The sequence below is a fragment of the Seriola aureovittata genome, chromosome 6, assembly GCF_021018895.1.
Source record: "Seriola aureovittata isolate HTS-2021-v1 ecotype China chromosome 6, ASM2101889v1, whole genome shotgun sequence".
Taxonomy (NCBI): Eukaryota; Metazoa; Chordata; class Actinopteri; order Carangiformes; family Carangidae; genus Seriola; species Seriola aureovittata.
Genome location: NC_079369.1, coordinates 28,501,102 through 28,527,836, shown reverse-complemented (window position 1 = coordinate 28,527,836; position 26,735 = coordinate 28,501,102). Strand labels below are relative to the sequence as shown.

At 41.9% G+C, this 26,735-nt stretch overlaps 1 protein-coding gene across 1 annotated transcript in view; it reads right to left on the bottom strand.

Annotated features, from left to right (window-relative positions):
• The window catches only part of LOC130171414 (AP-1 complex subunit mu-1), a 36,438-nt gene extending 10,105 nt beyond the window's left edge, over positions 1-26,333 (bottom strand). Inside the window, exons 1-11 of the mRNA XM_056379428.1 lie at positions 26,137-26,333; positions 23,892-24,048; positions 22,953-23,020; positions 21,411-21,541; positions 21,070-21,217; positions 19,542-19,668; positions 19,267-19,409; positions 18,082-18,153; positions 17,810-17,968; positions 17,467-17,592; positions 6,328-6,403 (exon numbers count right to left, since the gene is read on the bottom strand). Coding sequence (XP_056235403.1) covers positions 6,328-6,403; positions 17,467-17,592; positions 17,810-17,968; positions 18,082-18,153; positions 19,267-19,409; positions 19,542-19,668; positions 21,070-21,217; positions 21,411-21,541; positions 22,953-23,020; positions 23,892-24,048; positions 26,137-26,178 — 1,249 coding nt within the window. The 5' untranslated portion in view covers positions 26,179-26,333. The remainder of the gene's footprint in view (positions 1-6,327; positions 6,404-17,466; positions 17,593-17,809; positions 17,969-18,081; positions 18,154-19,266; positions 19,410-19,541; positions 19,669-21,069; positions 21,218-21,410; positions 21,542-22,952; positions 23,021-23,891; positions 24,049-26,136) is intronic.
• Positions 26,334-26,735: the final 402 nt, after the last annotated feature.

Below are 26,735 nucleotides of genomic sequence, written 5' to 3'. Positions count from 1 at the left end.
TACATCTGATATGTGAATTTATATATAACTGGTTACACAGAATTTTGGCAAAAAAAATCTGTATTAATACTGAAAAAAAGTTTATGTCTGAATGTCACACGGAAAAGTTGGTCAGCCAGTCATCTCTGCGGCATGTTTCCTTACCAGAGGCCCAGAGAGGAAAATAGCGTGACATATACAAACTACTGCCTTAAGCTGCTTGATGTACCTGCTGTGTGCCACACTGGTCTAACAGCAGCCTGGAGTCTGTTAGTGTATTTCTAATTGTAGCGTAGCGGTGTGCCGGGCCAGACAATAAATGGAGTGCAGCTCGCCCTCTCCCCCTAAGCGTGGCTTTAACTGCCTGTCCCGAAACCATCAAACACTGCCACTGGTTTCCTACAAGGCTTTGGAGCGAGAGAACATGAAAGGGAGGAGAGGACGACAGTTGAGGTCCCCACTTCTCCTCTGGATGTGGTAATAGATGGGTAGGGCTGGAGGCTGCTGGTAATTGGTAGCTTGGTGTTTAAAGAGGGGTCCTTCAACTGAAAAACCTCATGGGAGGTCTTTAATTTAAGCAACTAAATACGCCCCTCTCCCCCTCGCTCCAGGTCAGGACGTTTGGATTTTTCTTGTGTGTGTTCTGCACATGGCTCTGCACACACACACACACACACACACACACAGAGACACAGAGACACACATGTGCCCCAAGTGTAGTTCCACATTCTGCATTTTTACTCTCTTTGTTGACTCAACCTTCTGGGTTTAGTATCGTTTCAAAGCCACACACACACCACACACACACACACACACACACACACACACACACTCGCTCCAGTGCACAAACAGACACACACAGATGTGCCGTGTGAGGTGCACAAGAAAGCACCGACAGTTCAGGGGTGAAACCACAGGTTTATTAGAGTGGCGTCACCATGTTACACCACACGCACACACAAACACATACACGCATCATCGAGCATGTGCCATCAGCAGCAGAAATTGACAATTACGTAGTTTTGACCACATCAGAGTCAGAGGCGTCTACATGAATGTGACAGTGCTGCTCAGTGAGCCAGAGGACGTGTGCAGTGTGAAAGCAGCAGAGCAGGTATTTAACAAAGACAGTTTAACACTCAAGTCTGACTCACATCATCATACAGTTTAAACTGGTCCCCTCAGTGTTTCACTAACTGCTGTGGTCGAGACAGTAAACTGCTCACTGCTGAGTGCTACAATATAATGTTGAGATGAGACAAATTACATTAGACATAAAAGTCATTTCATTTTCAAACAGTGAAGAAATGACATTATTTCTGCAGGGTAGAGTGAGTAAAAGAAAGTAAAGCCCAGTTTCACCAGGACCTGACATTATCACCAACAAATGTTTACTTATTGACTTGGAACTCAATGTCAAAGACCTCATGAGCACCTGTATCTAACAAACCAGACCAGCTTCTCTTTCACTCTCATTAAATGGTATTAACTCATTTATTTATACTTGCTTATTGTCAGGGTGATGTGCTTTGTGACTGCTCTGTTTATACCAGACCAAAAATGATTTTCTTCACTTACAAACACCTCTGTGTGTTAGAGGGTGTTGGATGCCCATGGGATGGGAGTCAGTGTCATGTGACTGGGACAGGAAAAAAACAAAAATCAACAGGAGCTGGTGGGACGGGAATTGTTAAAACAACAGGTCAGTCTTTATACATAGATATGTTGTGTAATATGAATGAATGTCATTTGCTTCATTTCGAATATGAGTCATTCTGTTGTCTTTTACATTCTTTTTCATCCTCTCCTGTCTGCTGTGGTCGCTGGTTGTCTGTAAGCAGCCACCTGACGTGTGGATTGACTCCAATACTCAGAGAGGCTGCTCCCTCTGACATCAGAACCTTATTTCACAAACGCTACACCTGTAAACTGTAGCTACAGAAAATAACCTGGGTTACAGTCTCCACCTCTAAACTGCATGAGTCTCTGCTTGTAAATTGGTCATAAGCCGTGCCTCCCACTACCACAGGTAAATTCTCAACCTGAGGGAAACACTGTAAAAAATGCCATTGCCAATTATGTAGTCCGAGTCCTTTAAAAAACATAATATGGGGCGAGATGGGATCGGGACTGGGACAGGACCCTCTACGGAGACAGAGAGTAGACTGTTTTTTTTCACATTCAAAAAGACCAACACAGTGAATGATCCATCACCGCATAGGAAAACACTGTCAGGCCTTAGCAACGGTCTGTTATCATACTGTAGCTGCACAACAGTACAGCTGTCATCAATAAACATAGCATCACAATTATTTATAAATGATTAATATTTTATAAATGCAGTGTAAGATAAACTGTGGAGTCTTAGAAAACTAATAAGATATTTTCCTCAGTAGTTCAGACCTTCTCTACAGGATCATTTAGTGAGGAGTGTTGTTCTTGCTGTTTGCTGAATGGTCAATAAAACATAGACACAGACCTGCACACTGCTTATTTAACTGGATCCTATCAACTGCACTAAGCTGACCTGGGCTCTTTGTCCCAATCCGTTAAACCCCCTCTGGTGTGTGAGCCTTCCCGAGTCATTCCTGGGCTGTGCAGGACAACAGATGACAGCGAACACTAACATCTGGGAGCAGGCTCAGTGGTCCAGACCTGGGCACTGGGCTCCCTGAGGACCTTTCTGCTTTGTCACTCGTGGGCCTGTGAGCGGAGCTTAGTCTGAAGGGCCTGCAGGGGAAAGCTGATGTTTCTCCTGAAGGTACTTTAGAGCTATGACCCCCACCCCGACTACCACCTTTCTATAGTGAAGGATGAACACAGCACTGAGTGTGCAGGAGCTGTCAACGACTCATCAAGTCACATCTAGTTGCTAGCAAGCTAACAAATAATAAACTACTGCCATGGTAGAATGTAGTGTGTTTGGAAACTGTTCAATGCTCATCATAGTTTACATTCTCAAAAAATTAGGAGAATCCAAAAATTCAGTTTGACATTTATACACAGAGCTTTGTGTATAAATGGTTCTGTAGTTAACATGATTATATTCCTCAAAGTGAGGTAACAATCAAACTTTTGCATTAGTATCAGAAACAAAACTCTGGAATGAATGTTCAGATTCTGGCAGTAACAAATATCTGAAAACATTTACTCTGAAAAGCCACATGTGAAAACTACACTACATGCCACACTGTTTGATTAGCAAACTATCTGGGAAATGAAGAGCAGAAGATAACGACAATGGCTTTTGCCTCTAAAGATGATCCTGTTATTGCTGAACACAGAAGTCGTCACACTGTACCTGATAATATTTGCAGGTCTCTTTCTTTTCACTCCGTCTTCATTGCTTCAACATCCCTCTGTCTTTCTTGTCCCTGTAGACTCTGAGACCTTTTCCCCTTCCTGTGTTATACTTTTCTACAAAGGTTTTTCTCCTGCACTGTTGCTAAAGATCGTATCAGTGTAAGGAGTTGCAGCATCAGTCGTTAAACGTTTCAGCATGTGGACGACTCAGGACCTGACCGTACAGTTCAACACCAGACAAGCTGAGCTCTTCAGTGATGGAAAACATGGATCTAACCTGCCACTCTCAATGATGTCCGTCTGCTTCACAGATATCATTACAAATATCATTTCATTCTGTTTTTATGGTGCTTGTTAAACTGAATTACACTGGACCATTGACTGGATGTTTTGTTGGATGTTACGATTGGCTCATTGAGGAACTGGGATTTGAAGGACTACAGGCTCTTTAATGCTCAGAGATCTGGCTCTGATTCTTTTTTGAATCCTACAACATGAATGAACTTTGACCTCTGGATGAAAAAAGGTTTGACTGTTTACTGCTGTTCCAGCCTGTTCATCACCACCAGTGAGTACAGTTAGAAACATGTAGAAGATCGTGGCTGTTCTCACGTCTCTGATCATGTATCATCAGTCCAGAGCTAAAACCTCTACAACTGGATCTATGACACCAACAGCATGAATCCATGGAGCCAACCTGCCTTGTGTCAACAGTCCAGGCTGGTGGGGAATGTTCTCTTCTTAATACCAATCAATCATGGACTGAATGTCTCAGTTTATCTGAGTATCTGAGGTTTCATCAACATGACAGTGAGTTCAGTGAACTCCAGTTCACCCCCCAGTCTCCAGACCTGAATCCAGTAGAACAGCTTTGGGATGTGGTAGAAGAGGAGATTGGCAGCTTGAATGTGCAGCTGATGAATCAGCAAAAATGATGTGATGCATCATGTCAACATGGAGCAGAGACTCAGAGGAAAGTTTCAACATCTGGAGGATCCATGACACGAAGAACTGAGGAACTAGCCAGAGTTAGTGTGCTGTTCCTAATAAAGTGAGTATAGGAGTACACATGTAAAATGTGCTTCAGTTCATGGTTGTGTGTGTGTGTGTGTGTGTGTGTGTGTGTGTGTGTGTGTGTGTGTGTGAGTGTGTGTGTGTGTGTGTGTGTGTGTGAAGGTTCTTAGCTTAGCCAAGAACAACGGCACAGTCTGTCTGCTTCCTTCCTTCCTGCCAATCATAGCGGAGAAGGGAGGGGTCTCCAGTGATAACCTGATCAGGAAGCTGTGTGGAGCCACCGCTCACTAACTTCAAGAAAAAAAAGTCAAACTCAATAATGAATGTATCGAAAAGACACTGAAAGAAGCTAAAACCCTTGGAGCCGGATTCACTAAACCTTCTCCTGCTGTTTCTCAGGTGCAGGTGTGGCGTGTTCTGCCCCAGATATACGTGGTATATTTACCAATCACATGCATCAGGCTGAAGTCTTGCAAGTGTTTGCAAGGTGCATCTGTCTCCTCCTTGCAGACGCATTAAGGGGAGAATCCAGCTAACAACAGGTCCAGACATGGAGACATGTCAACAGAGGACAATTATGCATGTCACTGAATTTACTATGGTCAGTCATGTCCTTCACATCTCCCATCAATGTGTTTAATACTACTAATGTATGAATCATTGGATATATGCTTTATTATTCATAACATACATCACATTATAATTAATATATTATAATTTTCAGAGTAATATGTATTTGACAGTATTCTCAGGTGGACAAAGCTAATGTTTTGAAATCGTTCTCCCACCACTGACACAGTGTCCTGTGTCATCTCTATCAATGTGTCTGTGCCCAAAGCCACTAAAATAAAGACAGAGTTTGTACCTTTGAATAAGGATTTGGGCTGAAAACAAACATGGAGCTAATATATTTACATAGAGCAAGTATTAGATGGCCAAATTCTGAAATCATCTGAGCCAATTTACAGAGAATTCAACTTTTAACATTTGAGACATTTCCACATCTCCAAAGACAGGAGGGAGTAGAAGGAGAGAGAGAACGTATGTGAACTACCATCAGCTGAAGAAACTGATCATCGGACTTGACAAAGACAGTAAAACAAACATATTAGACCAGAGTTTTGCAAAGTTCAACAACATGAACCTGACAACAGTTTGGAAATCAGTGTTAGAAATTCAGATGAAATGTGTGAGGAAACATCAAATCCAAACACAGACTAAATCCTGTTCAGACCAGATTTATTTCTGTGGGGCAGTGTGGTCATGCTCCGGTCAGTGATTCTAATCCACCTGGAGCCTGTACGTGGGTAATTCTACCCCCCCACACCAACAATAACTACAGCTGCAATTACCTACTGTTTCTCTGTAAACTTGCTGCTCTTCCTGTAATTTAAACATTGTTCAGAGCCACATCCTTGTTTCATTATGTGGATAAGATTTTCCACTTGAAGAGCTGCTTGTCCTTTTTTTTCTTCATTTTATTGAATCCAACAGTAAAGTTATATCAGCTACAGGTAGAGACTGCTTCTTTTGTTTTTGAAGCCTATATTTGTTTACACTCTCCATTAAAAGTAGCTGAATCAGCTATTCGCAGGCCCTATCTGTAGTGTACCCATGGATGTACAGACTAGTATCACTGGATTCAAAGTTACAAAGAACTTGCCTGAGAATCATCATGTTTTTGTCTTTTTTCTCTTATTCTAAGTGGATTTACGTACGTTTACTCTCGATGGACATCTGAGATAATGGTATCTTATGTGTGTAAAATACCCATAAGCTAGTGTATAATTTAATCATTAAGGGATCTGTTTGGTTTTGTTAAAGAAGACAGCAAAACAGAACCAGATGAGAGAAATGTTGCAGGAGAGATGGAACCACCAGTACAGGTCAGAACTGGTTTTTTCACATAAATTCTATTCATGAATAAAGTAAAACAAAGGTGTGTGTGTATGTGTGTGTGTGTGTGTGTGTGTGTGTGTGTGTGTGTGTGTGTGTGTGTGTGTGTGTGTGTGTGTGTGTGTGTGTCCTTACCTCCATTCTGAGTGATGTATCTGACCCAGGGCAGGGCCTGGTAGCCGCTCTTCTCGATGATCTTCAGGTAGCGTACCTGTACAGGGACACAGAGCAGAGTCAGTCGGCCTCATGTTTCTGCTCTGAGGCTCTTGGAGTCACATTAACCTCTGTGGACGCAGCTGAAGTTGTCAGTGGTCCATCTTAGCACGTTGTAATTGCTTAAAGATGGCTGAGGAATGCTGTTTTTATGAAGTGATTACGTGTTTTGATATAAAAGTTACACCACACTGTGCAGGTGTTGGACAGATGTGGTGAAGCAGAAAGTGAGATTGGAAACATAGTGAATTCTCAGCCACCTTGAAAGTGTAATCAAATACAGTGTTTTAGTGACAGTACTCTTACTTTCCTGATGAACAAACATGTGACATGTTAGCCATCGAGGAAACATGGAAGCAACATGAGCTGGGTTTACCCACCACAGAGCAACTTCTTCATTTGAACCACACTGATAATTCATGTTAATGAACGCACAAATAAAAGCCACATGAACTTAAATGGCAAAAACGATGGTATATGTATGTACATGTGTATATGGTGTATATATATGGTTCATCAAGGTTGATGCATGAAGTTGGCTGTGGAATTAAAGCTGTCACTATTAATTCAAAGTTCAAAGAGAAACACATTGATTTTTCCAATCTGTTGAAAAATAGATTTTTTTTGATTGATTTTTGATTTTTCTGTTGTTTTTCTTTGTTGAAATTCAAAACTCACAGTGTAGGCATGCTGTGTAGAGGCTGTGATTCTCTTTTCTGATTGGCTGACTGTTTTCTGAGTGATCCAATAAAAATATAGCGGATTTCAGGTAAAAAGTCCAAATCCTACAAAGTTGGATGGTGGGTCCAGGTGGGCGGGGCTTGGGGTGTGGCTGAGAGCGGTGACTGCTTTGTTGTGACATCACAAAGTTCCAGAAGTCCTGACGGCTGGTTTTAAGGCTTAGTTTCTGAATACAGGCTGTGTGAATTTCTCTGTGGACTGAGGCTTTGATACTTTCACAGTATTAATATAGAAACTAGACCTGATCTATAATCACACTACACATGGTAATTTACCTGTATACTATATGGACCTTTTAGATTTAACTAAAAAAAACAAACAAATAATCTCAATTCCTTCAATTCAAACCTCAGTTTAGAGAAAAGTGCAGCTTCTTACAGTAACATAGCAGCAGAGGTCATGGATACAGGACACAGGTAAAGATAATCCTGACTAACAGACAATTTGGAAATGTTATTGTTTTCTTTCAAATAAGTTGAACTAACACCCTGGTTTGTCTCCAACCAGCCTGACTGTCTGACCTTTATAGTGATTTCACCATGTTCCCAGATCTCAGCTGTTAACTTGGTGATAAGTTGTTTTTTTATTACTGAGAGGAATAACTGACATGAAAATGAAACCCAAGTTGTAAAAAATCTGAATTACCCTCATTATTGTTTGGGACTTGTTGAAATGTAAATGTGTATCTTGTGTCATGCAGCCAAACGGAGCCAACAGAAACTGCAGTGTTTTCCCACAGAGGATGAATTATAGTAGGAACCCACAAAATTAATAAACCTCCAGCAGGCAGAGGCATATCTCAGTTATCCTGGGAAACATGGTGGAGTGTGCTCAAAAGCTCAATGCATTCAGAGGGCACAACATCTACTCACTGCATAATGAAGCATAACTGATTTTTGTTCACAAAACCACAAACTGTGGGAGTAAACAGCCCTGAGCTTGTTTGTTATTATTCAAACCTCAGTATGATTCCAGGCTTCTGTGCCAAATGTAAATGTCATGAAAACACCAGCGAGGACAAAACCAGAGAGCATGAATGAAGTGGTGACAGAGAGGGAAAGAAAGACAATGGAGGAGCAACACAGAGCCAAATACAGAGCAGACACCAGAGTTAGGATTAACACACAATGGAAACATCATCACATGCACCAAAGACACAGATATGAGCACATGTTCACAGAGACAAACATCGAGGAAGAAAGGAAGAGGAAGTGCCTCTTAAATCTCTGCCAGAGATTAAAAAGCTGGAACCAGTCAGTCAGGAAGTCAGAGTGGTGGAGAGATGTGACACTGAATTAATGTCCTCCCACAGAGCAACTCAAATCACACAGTCACATAGCTGATATTTTTATCCATTCCATATGGAGGCGGATGATTTTCAGCTCTGGGAAATCAGGTTCCAGCGGGGGAACATCCATCTGCACAGTCCAACAGTCCATGTACCAGAGAACCTCACAGGCCAAGACCACGTCTCTCTCAGCTGGAGAGGTGATTTCATTCTTACTGCTGGATCTATGTGACATCCAAACCCCAAACTTGACGTGATGCACATGATGAATACCAACAATATCTTAAATCCATTCCAATCAGGGTTGAAAGCCCTCCACAGTACTGAGACAGCTCTGTTAAAGGTGACTAATGACCGACTGCTCACTGCTGACTCTGGGGAAAATCCGATTCTAGTTTTACAAGATCTTAGTGCTGCCTTCAATACAATTGACCATGACATCCTTTTTGACTCTTCTTGAACACTGGGTTGGTATACTGCTTTAAACTGGTTTGGATCCTATCTTAAACACAGGACCTTTTCAGTGGCTATAGACCAGTTCCCCTCCTCCTCTGCCCCTGTCACCTACAGGGTTCCCCAGGGTTCCATCCTCAGGCCAGTCCTATTCAGCCCATACATGCTCCACCTCGGAGACATCATCAGGAAACATAATATCTCTAACAGCTGTTCACTTCAGAATTCAGTTGAAGACCTTGTTGCTTACTTTTAAGGCTCTTAATGGTCAGGCCCCACCTCACATCACAGACCTCATCCATTGGCACTCCTAGATCTGTCAGGTCTGAAAGCTAATTGTGTATTTACTCGTTGACGTTTTCTTGTCTTTGTTAGTATGTACACACGTTTCTGCCTTCTGTATATTTCCTATGCTTTCCTTGTGTTTTTCCTTGTTTTATACATTTGTTTTACTTCCTTTTATTTATTTATTCATGTATTTCTGACTGTGTATCACTCACAGTGTGCCTCTTCCTGCCCCCTGTTGTCAATACATGTGTCATTTCCAGTACAACTGTGGGGCCTGGTCCTGCTGGGCTGGTGGTTAAATGCAAACCATGTAACTGCAGTGTCACCAGTTTGATTCCAGATGGACACTGTTGTCATCTGTGACATCATACCTCTTTATCTCTCTTCCCACACTTCCTCTCTGTATTTCTACTCTCTCCATCTAATAAAAGCAAAACACACGGAAATATACCAGGGGTCGACCAATGTGGTTTTTTCAGGGCTAATTCTAATACTGATTATTAGTAATCAAGGAAACCAATATGCCAACACAAAACTATTGCTACAGGTGTTTCTATTATTTTGTCCACCCCATCCATATCAATGAAGGTCAGCTAAAGAACAGTAACACCTCTGTGTATAATGTAACAGCTCCTCACTCTACATCCTCCAGACTGATCACACAGTTAAATCACACCTCTCCTCAACTGAACATTATAACCTTCATGAATGATGATTTACTGCTGGACTGTTACTATTACTCTACACCGGTTTTAGCTAAATGTTCCTAATAAACTGACAACTGAGTGTATATTAGTAATTATCAGTTGTATGCACACTGCTGTTCATACCTGAGATCAATGTTTATGCAATGAAATACCAACACACCTACATATACACCTCCTAGCCTATAGATGTCCTTTACTTTCATAGTTTTATTATCACCATATAATTAGTGCCACGGGTGCCCAGCCCTGAGGCACTCCTCTACAGCTAGAATAGCTGAGAGATGCCTCGGGGCGGAGCATCTATTAATATTCTCCTTCGGGTTTATTATTCTTCCGCCAAATTTTGGCGCGTAACTCGTCCCGCAGCTTTGAGAAAACCCCGGTAATATATACATCAAAACGTGCGTCTTGATCCCGAAAGAGGTGCTATGACTTTTGGTGATAAAATTCCAATTTTTCCCAAAGTTATTCCCAAAAAACTGGGAATAAATAATGCATTAGGAATGCATTGGAATTTTCTTTAGAAACCCAAAAAATTTCACCTTTTTTCTACAAAACTTCACCTTTTTTCTGAGTCACCCAGCTCTCTCATACCTGCACGTAGAAATGTGATTCAAACTATAAAACGGAGGAAAACTTCTGCTCTCTCAAAAAGACAGGAACTGTTTTTACATAACATGTAAACTTTTCAAACTGTGAACACTCAAAGGAGGAGTGCAAATCACTTTTTCTTCAAAGTTAGAGTGAAAGCGTCAGTTGGCTAGAGTGCGTGAAGCAGTAAAAAATAACCTTTATTTTTATTTTTAACTCGAGCTCACGGCCAAACCGTAAAAAGGAGACAAATAATTCTTTCTGAAAATGTAGACATAGTTGTTGGGATTCATAAAATGTAACTTTGACAGGCAGGGTCTGCACAAAATTTAAACGGGGGTGCCGAGTCCGGCAGCAATACCTGTCTCACTCTCATTGACACCTAATGTAATCGTCTTTTTTTTTCAAAAGAATCTCACTCTGTCTTCGCACTGAGCTTACTCACTCATTTTAAGGAATATCTGAATAAAACAGAGACTGTAAGAAACTTCTGGCTTCAGTGTCTGTCACAGTCTTTTTGGTTTTTGAAAAGAAGTAACGGTTTTCTCATAATTTGCAGTTGTTTGAAGCCATGTAGAAGCCAAATTCTGGGCAGATTTTCACATTGCCATGGCAACGGCAGCTCCTGACCTGTGTGCGTGCGTGCGTGCGCCTAGCAACCAGATAACCAACTCTCCAAGCTCCGCTAGCTTTACATTAGCCGCATGTTAGGTCTTAAATTACATTTAGTTAGGTCTTAAATATGTAAGTCCATTTACTGCTTCCTTCGTTGCTTTTTTTTTTGTTTTGTTAAAAGAGTGAATGAAGTTGTGACGGTCTCCGCTGAGACAGAGGAGAGGAGAAGCTACTAGCCCTCTCTCGCTGTCACTTCTACTCGCGTTGCTCTCCTCCCCAGTAATGTTAAATTTAGCACAGAAAAAAACATAATAGTGGTAATTTAAATAGCGGTTCATGGGATTTATTAACCCTCAGGGGTCCCTCTGTCCTTTTTTGGACATTTTCTTCACTTTTCTTTTTTGATTTGCTGATCATTTTGGCTTGTTACAGCTGAAGGTATGGATTTCTGCAAGAAAGTGTCTTTTTTGACATATTTTTAAAATCTAATGTCAGTTACTGTTACAGGTCTATTATACACAGGTAACACATTTTGTACCCTCTGGGGTTCCTCGCGTCCAAAAAAGGACACACAAAGAAAATGCTATAAAATCATCATATATCAATATTTTTTTCTGCTTTTTTTTTGCATGCATCTCTTAAACCACTTCTGTTCTGCTCAAACCTACCAAATGTTTATTAGTTTTCAGGATTTTAACCCTTTAAATGCCAGTTTGAAGACATGTTGCCTCTTGTTTTATTAAAAAAAACAACACAGAATATGAGATATTTCCCACATAATACATGATGGAGGGATGTGACATTGTTTTATATCAGAGTCTTTTATATCAAGACATTTCTCAAAAGCAGAATATGATCAGGGTGACTTTTGAACACTGGAAATAAATCATGTACTCATCCCGGCAGTAGCCCCCGTGGCACTCAAAATTTCCCTGGAATTTTCTAGTATGTTTTACCCCTCACCTTTTAAAAATGTAACACAGTAGCACATTCACTGACAGTACTACTAACTGACTTTGTACTTATATCTGAGCACATTTTTACTTGTACTTGACAAAAGTTTCCTTTAAGTAGTGATCGGCCGTTCAGCTGCTGTGGTAACTATTATCTGAAGGAATGGGATTTTCAGATGTGTGATTTTACTGCCTTTTGATATGTGCTGATGTTCACCACTCTATGATTAAGACAGAAACACACACAATAAATATGGAGCACATAGACATTTGTTCACCATCGCACCAGCAACATTTAACCCCAAACCCTAACCATCACCACACCTTACTGTCACCCCCCCCACACACACACACACAGAGTTTAAGACCCCTGCTTACACACTTTAACAATGTGCTCCCTTTAATAACAGCTGCCTGCAGAAGTGCTCCCCTCACAGAGCAGCTACCATGTCTCTGTGGCATCCTCTGTTTTTGTGTATGTGTGTGTGTGTGTGTGTGTGTGTGTGTGTGTGTGTGTGTGTGTGTGTGTGTGTGTGTGTGTGTGTGTGTGTGAGTGTGTGGTACTAGCAGGGACCTTGGGGGTCTTGCCTCAGGCCACATAATAGCTCTTCATCACCAGTGATCTCTCAGTAATAGCAGGCCTTACAGCAGCTAATGGCAGCATCTCTCTAATGATGTCTCCATTGATGCAAGTCCACACAGTTATTTTGAGAAAACTGTGGCTTCTCCGGCACCCGCCTCTGCTCTTGTCTCTGTCTTTACAAGGTGCCATTAGTTGAGGTTGAGTCTGTGAGGTGAGTGCGGCCGGGTTAGAAGTGGATCTGGGTTCATGACGATGAAAATGCCCGGGCTAATTGAAGGCAGCGTCTGTAGCTCGGGGTTCACAGTGAGGCCTGGTGGAGGTCTGCGGTTCAGCTCTCAACAACTGACTCTCCGGAGTTTATTATTACACTCAAACTAAACCAACAGCAAAGACAATGGCTGCCTTGTTATCCAGTCTCCTGAACCAAACCCAGCAGGGCAGCACATAAACAGCCCGACCACTGAGCTTCAATTAAGTGACTAGTTCCGGTTTGTTACAACTCGGCTCTTCTTTTAGTCCTGACACATATTTCTGTCAGTCATGTCCACATTGTTCTCACTACAGTGACTGCTGAGATCCAGAAACACACTGTGATGGATGGGAACACTGACAGCAGACAGTTTACATTCATGGGCCTGTTTCAAGAACCACTCATATCAACATGATGTTTTCTAGTGATTTAAGATAATTTCATTTTTAATTTAATTAATCACATTGGCCATATTTGGAATTTTCCTAGATCCACACAAAATTCTCTAGAGGCCACGACCTGACATCTGAGAAAGACTGAATGAATGAATGTATGAATTTGGGGTTTATTGAAATTAAACACTCAGTATGAACTGATTAATACTTTTAAAACCATTGAAGCTGCTGTCTGGTTGGCAACTTATACATTTTTTTATTGTTTTCTTTCTCTAATAAACTGTAGGAAGCACTGGAACCATAACTGCTGCATCACAGAGGAATCATATCTTTAATAATCTATGAATATGTCTAATGACTTTAGAGTTAAAGTAAAAAACTTGTCTAATTTAGTAAAAAACTGAATTCATTCATTCAAGTTCATGAAATTTAGAGGAACAGATAACTCTCCCCTCCTCCTCCAACACCACTAACATCATCTGAAGGTTAAACTTCCAGAGAATTGAGCATCATACAGATGAATAAAATGAATCTGAGTGGACTGTAAATTACTAGCCAAGCTCCGAGCTCACAGACGGGAGCAGTTCTTACTCTCTGAGCTTGAGATGGTTGTTATTCTTAATAGATATTCTCATCTAAATATGTGACAGCTGCTAAATATTGTGTAATATTCCCAGACCACTTGAAGTCAAATTCTTTCCTTTTCTTGCCAGATGCAGAAAAAGCCTTGAATAGGTCAGAGTAGGAATATCTGCTCCATGTGCTGCAGTGAATTGGCCTTAGAGATCATTTGGGATAAAGGATTGGATAAAGGTATGAAACTCCCTGTGGCCAAGATTATGATTAATGGATGTTCCTCTGATCCATTTCCAGTCCACAGAGAGACACTTCGTGGGTGCTGCCCTTTATCTCGGCTTCTTTTTACACATCCTCTTGAACCCTTCAGGCAACCATAAAACACAGTCACATCACTGGAGGCAAATTAGCGGGCATGGACCAGAGAATATAATCATATGCTGATGATGATTTGCTTTTTGTTACAAATCCCAAAACTCAAGCTCAGCAATTGTCTTTATCATTGGTCAGTTATCTGAGATATCCGGAGACAAAATCAACTTATCAACACATCAGAGGCTTAAACTCCAGGAGATTTAAACAACCAGAGAACAACTGACCAACTTCAACAAATAAATGAAGCCAGCAATGTCATGTATTCCCAGTCTGAAAATGCCCTAAGGGATACAGGAGAATATCCTCAGTCTTTATTCTGTGTGCAGAAATGCATTTTATAGTTCAGCTCAAGTTAACAGCACTCAGCAAGGACGCACACTGTGATTTACCAAGCTGGATTATCAACTGCATTATCAGATGACCATCACATGACTGGACAGTAGGAATAACAGAAAACACGCTGAAAGATAACGATGAGCTACCTCAGGCAACATCAACATCAACTTCTAACACACTGAAAGTCCTGCTGATAAAGAAACAGAGTGGATGAGAAAATGTGAGTAGAACAGTGTGTTATTGTGCGTCCGCTGTAAGCATGACCCAGAGGACACAGGTTCCAGCTGCTGGGGCTATAAAATATTATAGCCCAAACATTACAGAGCTCTGCCCCTTTACAAAGCCTCAGTGCAGCTCTTTCTCCAGGTTAGAACCAGCACTCCTGTACGCTGATGAAGCTCAGACATGTGGAGCCCCACAGCTCAGCTGCTCTCAGGCCTCTCAACTACTTGGCTGCACACAAGTGTTTTTAAACCGCTCCAATCAAACTGTGAATCCATCTGTAGCTGTGCTGAAACGGCATGCATACCTACACTGATACACTGTACCTACACCTTGTAATTCCAAAGCTTTCAGGAAGTAAAAACAGCCATGATGTCATACAGGGGACTTTCATAAACTCAGACAACAGACCAGACTGAAAACTGTTACATCAAGTCATGTTCCTGTGTTTTGATTCAACAAATCTCTGCCGGTCTTCACTTTGTCAGAAACACTACAGGTTGCATGTGAGAGGAGAGGATCCTACATGTATCAGTCTCTGGTGATCAGGGTATGGTGGAGTGCGTAGCAGCCGAAAGTTGCAAGCTTGCCCTGCGCACCCCTGCATCTTCATTATCTGTTTTGTATCAAAGATAAGTTAATAAGCACTGTGCAAACAAGTGATTTTCCTTCTGTATCTGCAAATGGCTGTGTAGTGTCTGACTGTCAGTTCAGACCGAAAGTAGTGAGAGAGACAAAATTCACTCTGCCTGCTTTGCTGAGGACGCTGGGGAAGTTTGTGGGCGCTCGGACATAGACTAAAAAGGCAGCTAGCAAGTTTGTTCAGAAAGCATCTTTGTGCCAACTGACCAAAATCAGGGTCTAAGTTAATTCTATGAAATATTTTAAAGCTCCATATAGTCTAAAGGTCTCTGTCCATGTGTAGTTTGATTATAGATCAGGTCTAGGTTCTATATTAATACTGTGAAAGTATCAAAGCCTCAGTCCACAGAGAAATGCACACAGCCTGTATTCAGAAACTGAACATTAAAACCAGCCGTCAGGACTTCTGGAACTTTGTGATGTCACAACAAAGCAGCCAAGCCCCGCTCACCTTGACCCACCATCCAAGTTTGCAGGATTTGGTTCCTCTGAGTGTTTACCTGAAATCTGCTATATTTTTATTGGATCACTCAGAAAACAGTCAGCCAATCAGAAAAGAAGCTGAGAGCCTCCTCTCTTCTGATTGGCTCACCGACCTGCTGTTACTAAAGCTCCAGAGAGAAGCCTGAGAGAGGAGATGTAAAACTACACTGAGATGGTTTTTGGTTCTTAAAACCACAAATATATCTTCTAAACTTTTGATGGGAACCAGAGTTTACACGATTGTGTTCTCCTGTGTTTTCTAGAGCGGATCACTTCTACATTATGATTGGTTGTCACCAAACCGCGTCATAGCTCATTACCATGAAGTTGCCTGGACATAAATTTTTCCTCCATAAAAAATGAATGACTTCCGGTCACTTTGCTGTTCCCACCGCTTCCAGTCTGAACATACAGTACCTGTTGAAAGTCTGTGTGTATGTGTGTGTACATACTAAAAGATTGTCTGCACAGGAGGCATTTCAGCCATGTTTTTCAGTCAGATGGAACAGATGTGCCTCTATTTTAATCAATACAGCAGCTCAAGTTAATTTCATATCATACAAGTATAAATTAAACCTGATGCAGATTTTTAGGATTCAACTCTATTCTCAACTCTATACAGGGACTGTGTGTTGAGCTCTGATGTTTAAATATCTTACACTCGCTGTGTTAACTGTGTCTATTACAGTGTGTGTCCACTGCCTGTGTTCAGTCACTGGTGAAGAGTAGGGCTGGGCAATTAATCAAATTTTATTTTGGATTATAATTTTGGCCTCCAAAGATTATAAAAACAAGATAATCAAGAGAAAACAATTATTGTGCCGCATTCCATTTCACAACAAATTTCAGTTCCTCTCTCAGCGCTAAAGAAATGAGGGAAAATAGATTTTCGTATTTGTTGTTGCAACAAAAAAGTTCTCTTCCACATTCACAATCATCATCATTTCTGATGATGATGCATTTTCACTTTTTCCTGCTCAGAAGTCCATCTGCATCTCTCTCTCTGACCATGTGTGTGAGGGGCGGGGCAGCACTCTCACACACCTTGGAGCACCGTGCACCACACACACATACACACACACACACACACAAAGACCCTGCACTTAGTGACAACAGAAACAACTCAACGTTTTGAAGTGTGTTCAGTCTTTGTCATGCGAGGAAACACGAGCAACCTCTGGACACATCTGGTGAAATGTACAGTTTCCTACCAACTGGCTCGTAGCTCATCCGTCGTTGCGTCAGGTGTATTGTACGCTGCAGCCTGGAGCCCACACACAGAGTTACACTATGCAGCGGATTGTGGGGGGGGGGGGTTTCAGTCTTTTTCCAAAGGCAATGAGTGTGTGTGAAGCATCAGGATAACACAGGATCATTGATGGTGTCCACTGTCTGCACTCTCCTTCTGTCTGTATTCCTTTTACAACAGCGCCATCCGGTGGCTGCACACACATTTATACAAACACCAGAAACATCTGCAGCTTTACAGAGGAACTACAAGACCTCTGAACATCTGGATTCAGGCTCTACTCACAGAGCAAAGATGAACAAATTGTTTCTTACCTGGATGCCAGAGGTGGTGAAGTAGGGGATCTCAAACTTGACACTGATGGGAGGTTTGCCTTCTTTGTCCTCTGCCTCCACACTGGGCAGGCCAAAGTGGGCCCTCATGAGATATTCTTTACCACCCTGAAACCACATTGGAGCAGGTTAAGCTGTGTATTCACTGGGTTCAGTACAGAAAGCAAGAATAAACTGATGATACGTCATCTTCCAACAGGTAGACTCAGGACCACTCTAAATCTGTCTGTACAAGATAATCACGCTATGTCTAACACTGTCATGATGCAGTGTTTTAATTCAAGGTATTGATTGTCAGTGAAAAGTAGATGAGTGGTTGACGTACTGGGAAGGATTTGATGGACCAGACTATCTCACTGTTCTCTGGGATCCACTTGACGCTCCCCACGGTGGTCTTAAATTTAGGTGAGTCAGCGTCGGTGGGGACTGGGATGTGAATCTCTACATTGTTGGCTGTGGACCGTCTCTTGAACTGACTCTTGGCCTGTAGGAGGAGGAGAGAGGAAAGATGGAGAGATGAAGAGAATGTATAACAGTCTGTTATACTTCATGCTCTACATGTTATTTGACCCCGTAAAGAGCAGACTGGGACTTTACCTTGATCATGTACTCGATTCTACTGTGCGAGTGTTTCTCAATGACTGACTCGATCCAGATCAGTGGTTTGACCTGAGGACATGAAACACGGCCGTCATATCAAACAGTGTAGTCAGAGAAGCTCATATAAAATGTTTATCTTACCGACCCTCTCCCACAGACATCCACAAACACACACACACACACACACACACACACTGATCACCTCTGCTGCACACACACTCATAAAGTGGCTTCCACATAGACCCTGCTGCTATTTGACTTTGCTGCTATTTATCCATGCTCATATACCTCACATGCCACTACACCTACACTGTATATATGTAATGTATGTATGTACATTTTACTGCACTAAGATTATCTTCCCTACAACAAAGTTTTTATCAAAATGTGTGCAGTCATGTAGTAGTAGTTATTGTCATTCTCATTATAACATAACAGGTTTTGTTTTGCTCTATTGTTGCATAGGTGGAAATTGCAACAGGGACAGGGGGGACATGTCCCGCCCTTTTTCTAAAGGTTGTCCCCCTCAGTATATCATTGTAAACCTGACTATGCAAATTTAGGTAATATAATATGTATTTAAAGCTCTGTGTTATCAATCCATGAGGTTATTAAATAAAGTTAATCTAATCTAATCTAATCTAATCTATTATAAAGATCAGCTCTATGTGTGATTAAGAGAGAGCAGAATCATCTGTTGACCAGCAGGGAGAAATGCGCTTCTGGCTTCTGGCGTGAACAGCTGAGTAGCATATAATGCTCGACTTGACTTCACACACACACAGAAAAAACTAGTTGTTCACGTCTATGGTCAGATAAAAGGCAGGAGGGAGGTAAACGACCTCGTTCAGTCTCCTCCTGCTCTTCGTGGTCTCAGTAAAGACCATCACATAGTCAGTGTGCTGATGCCATCAGAGAACTGTGTTCAAAACGTTGTCTTTTTACTGCCGAAAAAATCCAACTCTTCATTTGTCAGGACAGATTTATGTGCCACAATCAAATTTCTATTTTATGTTAATTCAGTGTCTGACAGCAGCAGCAGGAGAACAACTAAGTCAGGAGTTCAGTTCTGTTGTCTGCCGGCAGAAACAGGACAAAGAGGAGATGTAGCAGTTTTCATATTGGCCCAGTGTTTTTGTGAGGATGGCGATCTGTGTGTGTGATGTGCTGCTGCTGACTCACGTGTGTGTTGAGGCGGTAGGACATGAGCTCAAACTCCCCGTCAGGAGGAATGAAGGAGATGGTGCGGTCATTTTCAAAGCGAGACAGACGGACACACTGATGGAACTTCACATCCTCCAGCTCCACTGACTTACTCTTTCCTCCTGAAGACGAGACGGAGCAAGTGGAGTCACAGACAGACAGAGGACAGGGACAGAGAGGATGAAGAGACACAGAATTAAAAGTGTGTGCAGTGATTTATTTCATCCATGTTTCCCAGTGGTTGAGTTACTCACGTCCGGTGTTCTCGAACAGGACTTTGTCGTTGAGGCCCAGTCTCAGCTCCGGCATCCCGGACAGGAACACCCTCATCTTGATGGAGCCCACGATCTCACTGCGCAGCACGTTTCCATTGGCACTGACCTGGAGCAGGGCGAGAGAGCTTTAGGTGTACAACAGTACATCTAACACACCCAGTCCAGCTCAGGACACTTTGCTCTGGAGATGCTGTTTCATCAGTAAATGAATATTTGAACAACATTAATTTGGTGATGTTAGGGTTATAATGCTTCTATAAATCGGAAGTGTCATAAAGGCAAGATGTGTCCTCAGATCGAGCCGCACTGATAACAGCTTCCACCAGCACAGCTGTGTGGTCAGTACAGTTACCTGATCTGAGGAACAAACTAAAAGATCAAACATGAGTACAGATGGTCAATCTGTGTGCAGAGCCACAGAAAGGGAATCAGGCAGTCACATGCAGCAGCAGCATCATTAAGTTATCTGAAAATCCTGCCACAAAACAGTAAAAACAGTCTTGTATTTACTTTAGATTCTCAAAAAAGATACTCTATAAATCATAGCTGAAGACAGGGCTGGAATTATTTTTTATAATAAAGAGCAGCAGGCATGTTTCACAGTAATGACTGATCTTAGAAGTGAGGAGCACTTTCGAAGAGAGTTTGTCACGGCCCTGGATGGGAATTTGTTTTCTCCCTGTGTTCTCCTTGTGTCTCTGCCTCCTTGATCTGTGTGTCTGTGTTCAACTCCAGCCACTCTTCGGCAATACCTCACCTGTGCGGCCCTGACCTGCCTCAGCCTCACCCTCTCCATTCATCTCCCCACAACCCTTTCATATTCAAATCACCTTTTATACCGATTCTTAGTGACTGTGTCCGCTCCTGGGTCATGAGAGCTAAATACGAACGTGACAGAGTTTTGATAAACGCTCATACACGCTTTTCGTATACGCTTTACAGGACGGAGCAGAGCTGAGAGGAGAGTGAACACACGTCAGCTGTCCATGGTGCTGAACATGATGCTCAACACACTTTAAAGTAACTTTGCATATTAAACTGTCTGTAAACTGAGCTATATATTAAAATATATACAACACAAAATACAAGTGTTGTAAACAACAACAAAAAAATATTTTGGAACTGTTCAGTTTAAAAATAAAACTTAATATGCAGTAAACTTAACATTAACTTATCCATCACTAACCAGCTGCTGCCCACAGATCCACTACAGACCTGTGTATCAAATGTATCCGAGGGAGACAACCACACTTTTATATTAAGCTGTTCATGTTTCACAATAAAAGCCTACCAGTGGGAGTATGTATTTTGTACCTGCGGAAGGGTTTTATTGTGAAATACCTACAGAAAGTGTTTCATCTACATTAACTACAAAGTAGAGCTGATTGTCATTAGAAAGTGAAAGAAAAGACTAATAGTGTTACTTGAGAAGTGAGAGCATTCGAGTCCTAAGTTAATGACCATCATTAATAGTACTGTAGTTAAAAGCATGTATATGTGTTCTCACCAGCAGGTTGACTGACTCTATGACGTCTAGGAAGACTTCATTCTTCCTGTATTTGATGCCCTCTGACCTCCAGGACACAGCATTGGTGACAGTGGCGGGAGGACGAGGGGCCCCGGTGTCCAGCTTGTGGCCCTCCTGAGTGATGTATCTGCCAGAGGGGACAGCGGATTAGATAAACTGATCACCCAGGACTCACAGAGCAGTTCTAACTCTGATAACTAATAAGAAAGACAAGAAAACCAAACAACAAACAGATGCCAGCACAGCAGTGAGGCGAGGATCATAACATGTGTGATGAAACAGCAGATGTCAGAGGCTGTGACCTGTCCCAGGCTTCTTACTCCTGCAGGATCTTGCTGTCTGTGGTCTGAGGGTAACCAAAGTCCATCAGCTCATCCAGCAGCTCATAGATGATGACAAAGTTGTCCCTGATGCTCTCCTCCTCCAGCTCTTTGAAGTACTCAGAGAAGACCTGCGAAGCCAGGATCACACACACACACAGTGTTAGCATGTGTCCACGAGCTGTGTGCGTCACGGCACCAAAGCCACAGTCCAGTTAAGGCTCCAATCATAAACTGGCTTTTCTGATGTGTGCAGTCAGAGGGACACATCGTCATTTTACACATGAAGGTTGGTTTACAAGTCAAGTATAACTGACACAGATCTGTATCTGTTTTAAAGCAGGTGTCAACACACATTGCCGTTCAAATGTGATCAGATTATATGGTCCAGCCCACACTGTGATCAGATCTCAGCAGCTGTAAACATCTGTAACATTGTAGCTCAGCAAGCTGAAAAGTCACCTAACTCACCCGTCCCTTCCTGCCTTCTCAAACAGCTGGACACAAGGCTATAGACGAAACCTCCTCTCCAAAGGAAAAATAAGTTGATTAAATACAGCAGCGATGCTACAGGAGACCTTTACACTCAAGACCCAAGTTCACTAGCTCTGCCTACTTAATCTGCATTTTTAGATCTGACCATAATGCAGGCACAATCAAAATCATGAAAACATTAACATATACAGGCTGCATTTTAAAGAGTCACCACAGCGGTACCTCTGTAAAAGTTACTGTTCTGATGCCAAATAAAAAGTAAATTAAATCAAATCACCATAACTAAGTGGCCAAAAACTGTTACTGTGATCAGTGAGGTGCTGACTCAGCAGACTGCAGTTTTCTTCATGTGCTGAAGCAGCTCATCTTCATTCATTCTGTTGCTAATGTTTACATTTTGATTTCCAATGTCTGATAATCACTTTGACTTTGATTTTCTAATGACGCTTTCACCACACACAGACTGCGTTGTGAGCTCCTGTCAGGCCATTCATCCATTCATATGCTGAAGGTTCTTCATCATTATATCATGTGGCCAGTCACAGACACTGGTTTCACTAAGATATTCAGTACAAATACAACCAACAGTTCATGATACACTCATCAACAGATTCACTGTGGTTCTCCATCAGCTGGACAAAGAAAACATCAGGTTGGTGACAGTTACAGACATATTGATTAACATCCTCGTTACTTTGTTATTGATTATCAGTGAATATTAGCAAATCCAGTGCCGCTACCCTGTCAACAGATAGAAATCAACACACATTAGCAAAATGTTCATACACACAATTTCTGGAAGGCTTTGCTGGAAAAGTATTCAGTATCAGTATTCCTTTAGCAAATGTATAAAAATGTGCCATATCATTTCATTTTCATTCATTCATTTAAAATTCAATAAACAAAAATTGGCTTAAAGGGGATGCGGATGTCCCCCACCCCCACCCCACCCTTACTAAGTCAAGATACAAATTCACATCAGATTGATTATTGATCATTCTGCTGGTCTGTTTCTGATATTGTTTTCTGAATGCTTATAACTCTTACCTGGATGATTTTATAGAGAAAAGAGAAAACCAGGGAGACACAGGCGTTCTTCTTAGTCGTGGCTACAACTGGTGATGCAAGTGGTTAAGGTGACAAGCGACCAGGCGTGGATGTGATATAAAACATACATGAAGCCTCTGGTTAAAGAGTGGCAGCAGACTGAGACACACAAACAAAACTGTGTCTGCTGCAGTAAAGCAAAAGCAAAGCAGTGACATGCATCTGCCCCCACACCACCGTCACTGCAGGAAACCTACAGTCACCTGTAGACCTATAGGAGAGAGAGCATGACATCATGAGGGGTGGGGGCACATGATGTCAGAGGGTCTTCAACAACGACAACAACCAAACTGAAGACATGCCAGTGCTGTTTCAAGTAACATATTACTGTGAAGGTGGTTGTAACAACTGAAATAGAAATACTATGTAATACAAATACACTACCAGCACTTGAAATTACATTCAGTCATAAACTTTATAATAAATATTGCATTGTATTATTACTGACACAGTTTTTTACAGCCTTATATTTGATCAACAGTCACAGACTGAAGACTGATTGTAAATATCTATGTATAAAATGATCTATGGATCATTTTTGTCCTTGAGTCGTGGCTGCAGGTGAAACTTCCACCAACATGTTTCTCAGCACCTCTGTTCTCTCTCATCTGGATTTCAGCAGCTGGACGATCAGACCACACTGAGAGATTTAAGGGACAATAACATTCTACAAAGTGTCCTGTGGTTTCCAGTGAAGATTACTCCCTTGATGCCCTTTATTGATGTGTTCTGACTGTTTCACTCTGAACTGATTCAGTAAAAATCCTTTTAGGTGAATTACATGTGTTTGCTTTTCTTACAGACCTTGATTCTCACAGTGACTTAGAGTGCACTTTGTAAAGAGGATGATCCAGGACCCTGAGGACCTGTCAAAGATACGGTACAGGTTGTTGTGTTTGATCCACATGAAGCGGACTCCTCCATGGGCCAGGATCGGAGACAGGTTTCCTTCCTCCTCCCTATCCATCAGGATGGGCATGAAGTGCTCGATCTCTGACATGTCAACATCTCCCCGGTAGTTCCTGCAGATCAGCACCTGAAAGATATGACAAGTTTCTCTTCATCTCTGCTGCCTGAGCTCAGTCTCACCTCTCCTATCAGAAGACCTGGAGCTGTTGCTGAGCAGTGACTGTATTAGCAACTATTTACTCACCGTAGAGCTGCCACCGCATATAAAAGGCAGATGAAATACTGGGCACTGGAAACTTTTTAAGGGATGTTCCAAAAAAGCAGGTCGGCAGGCCGGAGTGTGTGAGCTCAAAAAGTTAGATTTATTAACAAAAATATTAACAAACAGAGGAAATATGAACCCCAGGAATTCAACAAAAATTACTTCAGTCATAACAACCAAAAAAAATCTGTAGCCTCAAAGCAAACTGCCACCTTTTTCTCTCCTCTAGCATACCAAAGCCCACACACCTGCGACACACCAGGTTTCTGTTACTGCTGACAATAACAATCTACAATAAGCACAAAGAAGTGATTCAGCAGTGCACAAGGTTCACCCCACAGTCATCTTCTACAGAACAGTTTTATCATTATCTTTCCACGTACTAGAAAATGCCCAATCCCTCACTACTAACTACTGCTCACCTGTTTGAGCAGCTGAAAATATACAGACTGTGCAGCCGAGGATAAACTGCATCTCACAATCAATGTATTGAACACTCAAATCACTGTCAACAGATTCATATCAGAAAAATGTAATCATGTTATTGTTGTGCGCGGATTAATTAGTAAATTACTTTATTAAAGGTTCAGTAACACAAGTGAAGACTTTGGTCTCATGTAACACACAACAACAGAACTGCTTTCAACATTACTCTGATCAGCTTTAGGGCTGTAATTAAGAATTACCTTTGTAATCAATTAATCTATTGATTATTTTTTTAAGAATTTTTATGCCTTTATTTGACAGGACAGTAGAGAGACAGGAAATGGGGAGGCAGAGAGGGGGAATGACATGCAGTAAAGGCCGTCCGATGCGGGACTCGAACCGGGGCCGACTGCAGCGAGGACTGTGACCTCTACACATGGGGCGCCTGTGTAGACCACTACACCACACAATTCAATCTCAATTTCAATTTATTTTTAATCAAACAGTTGCGGTGTGATTGGTCCATAAAATGTCTGAAAACAGTGACGATGTTCACCATAATTTCCCCAGTCTCAGAGCAGCTCAAAAATAAATCAGTTTACAATGATGTGAAAGTGAAAAGCAGCAAATGAGAGACATCTGAGAGTCTGGAAGCACAGATTTAACTTTGAGGTTTTCTTTTTTCTACTTCTCAGTGTCTGCTCTGCTTTCTGTTCTGCAGATGTTTTCTCTCCTGTGGATCAGTTTATCTTCTCTCATCTCCTGATTACAGCTTCCCTGACAGCTCAACACACACATCAGACAAAACACAAGCAAATGAAGAAAACATCTTCATCGATCTGACAACAAATGTGCAGCGTTTAGAAAAAATCTGCACAGACGACAGAAAAAATTAGTTACAAACAATACAGGACACTAAACATGGCCCGACTTTTCATTTCTACTGTTTTGTAACGTGTTCTGTGAATGTGTTTTCTATTTCTGGTTGTGCTGTGTGTTTAATTGTGTTAAGGGTAATAAACATCTGTATCCACTGGATTCCTTCCTCCTCTTTATGGCAGCACTAACACCAAGACAGCTGTAGCCTGTAGAGACCAGTAACAACAGGGAACTCTGGATGGTACTGGTGTCATCAGGTCTGGCAGTTGAATAACAACAGAGGTGATCTGAGTGTCAGACTAACAGACAGACATCAAGTTAACACCTGCTTCAAGAGAAAAGAGCATGTTAAGCCATTGCAGAAAAAAAATTGAGAATAATGTGACTCTCTTCTGCAGAGGAAATATGCATCACATGAGAGCATCCTACTGTGCGTGTGTGTGTGTGTGTGTGTGTGTGTGTGTGGGGGGGGGGGGGGGGGGGGCGCTCTGACTGGCCTGACAGCACCTGCTCTATCATCCTATCAACAGGGTAAAATGACTGTTAGTCATGTCACTGTGTCCGCCCCCCTCCCCGCTGTATAAACCCCCTGACCCTCTCTCCGTGCTACATTAAGTCAGTGCTCCAGGCGGACGGCGGGAGTCTTACCTTCCCCTTCAGGTCCAGCACGTACACCGCGCTGGCCGACATGTTGTTCTCCGCGGTGACGTCCTGTGCTCAACCACCACGACCCGGTTATAACGGCAGGCAGATGTAACGGTACCGACAGCATCCACCTGTCAGACCCGCTGGGTTAATGAGGACAGAAGAAACCGGAAGTAAACTCGACCTGTGTTCCGCTGACAACTGTAAAACTTCCTGTTTTCAGAATAAAGGGGAGTTAAAAGAGCGGGTCTAACTTTGTATTTCATCTACAGAATTTAAAAACTAGAAAATACCGATGCAGTCTATTGAGACAAAACTTTTAAATCCACAAAAAATGAAATGAAACTTCTGGCCCAACATATGTCTGGATGGTTATTCCGGCTGTTACCCTCCAGTATTGGGAGATTGGGCCAGATTCGGGCCGTAGAACCAGTGTTATATTGGTTCAGAGGAAAACAAGCATGTGGCCCAAGTATGAGCCGGATTTACTTTCTGTAAGGCAGAATTTTGACTTTGTGTCTCTTAATGTAGATTTACCATAAGTATTTTTATTTTTATGATTTCTGCTGATGATTTTCCTGTTTAAGCAGATTCACATCTTT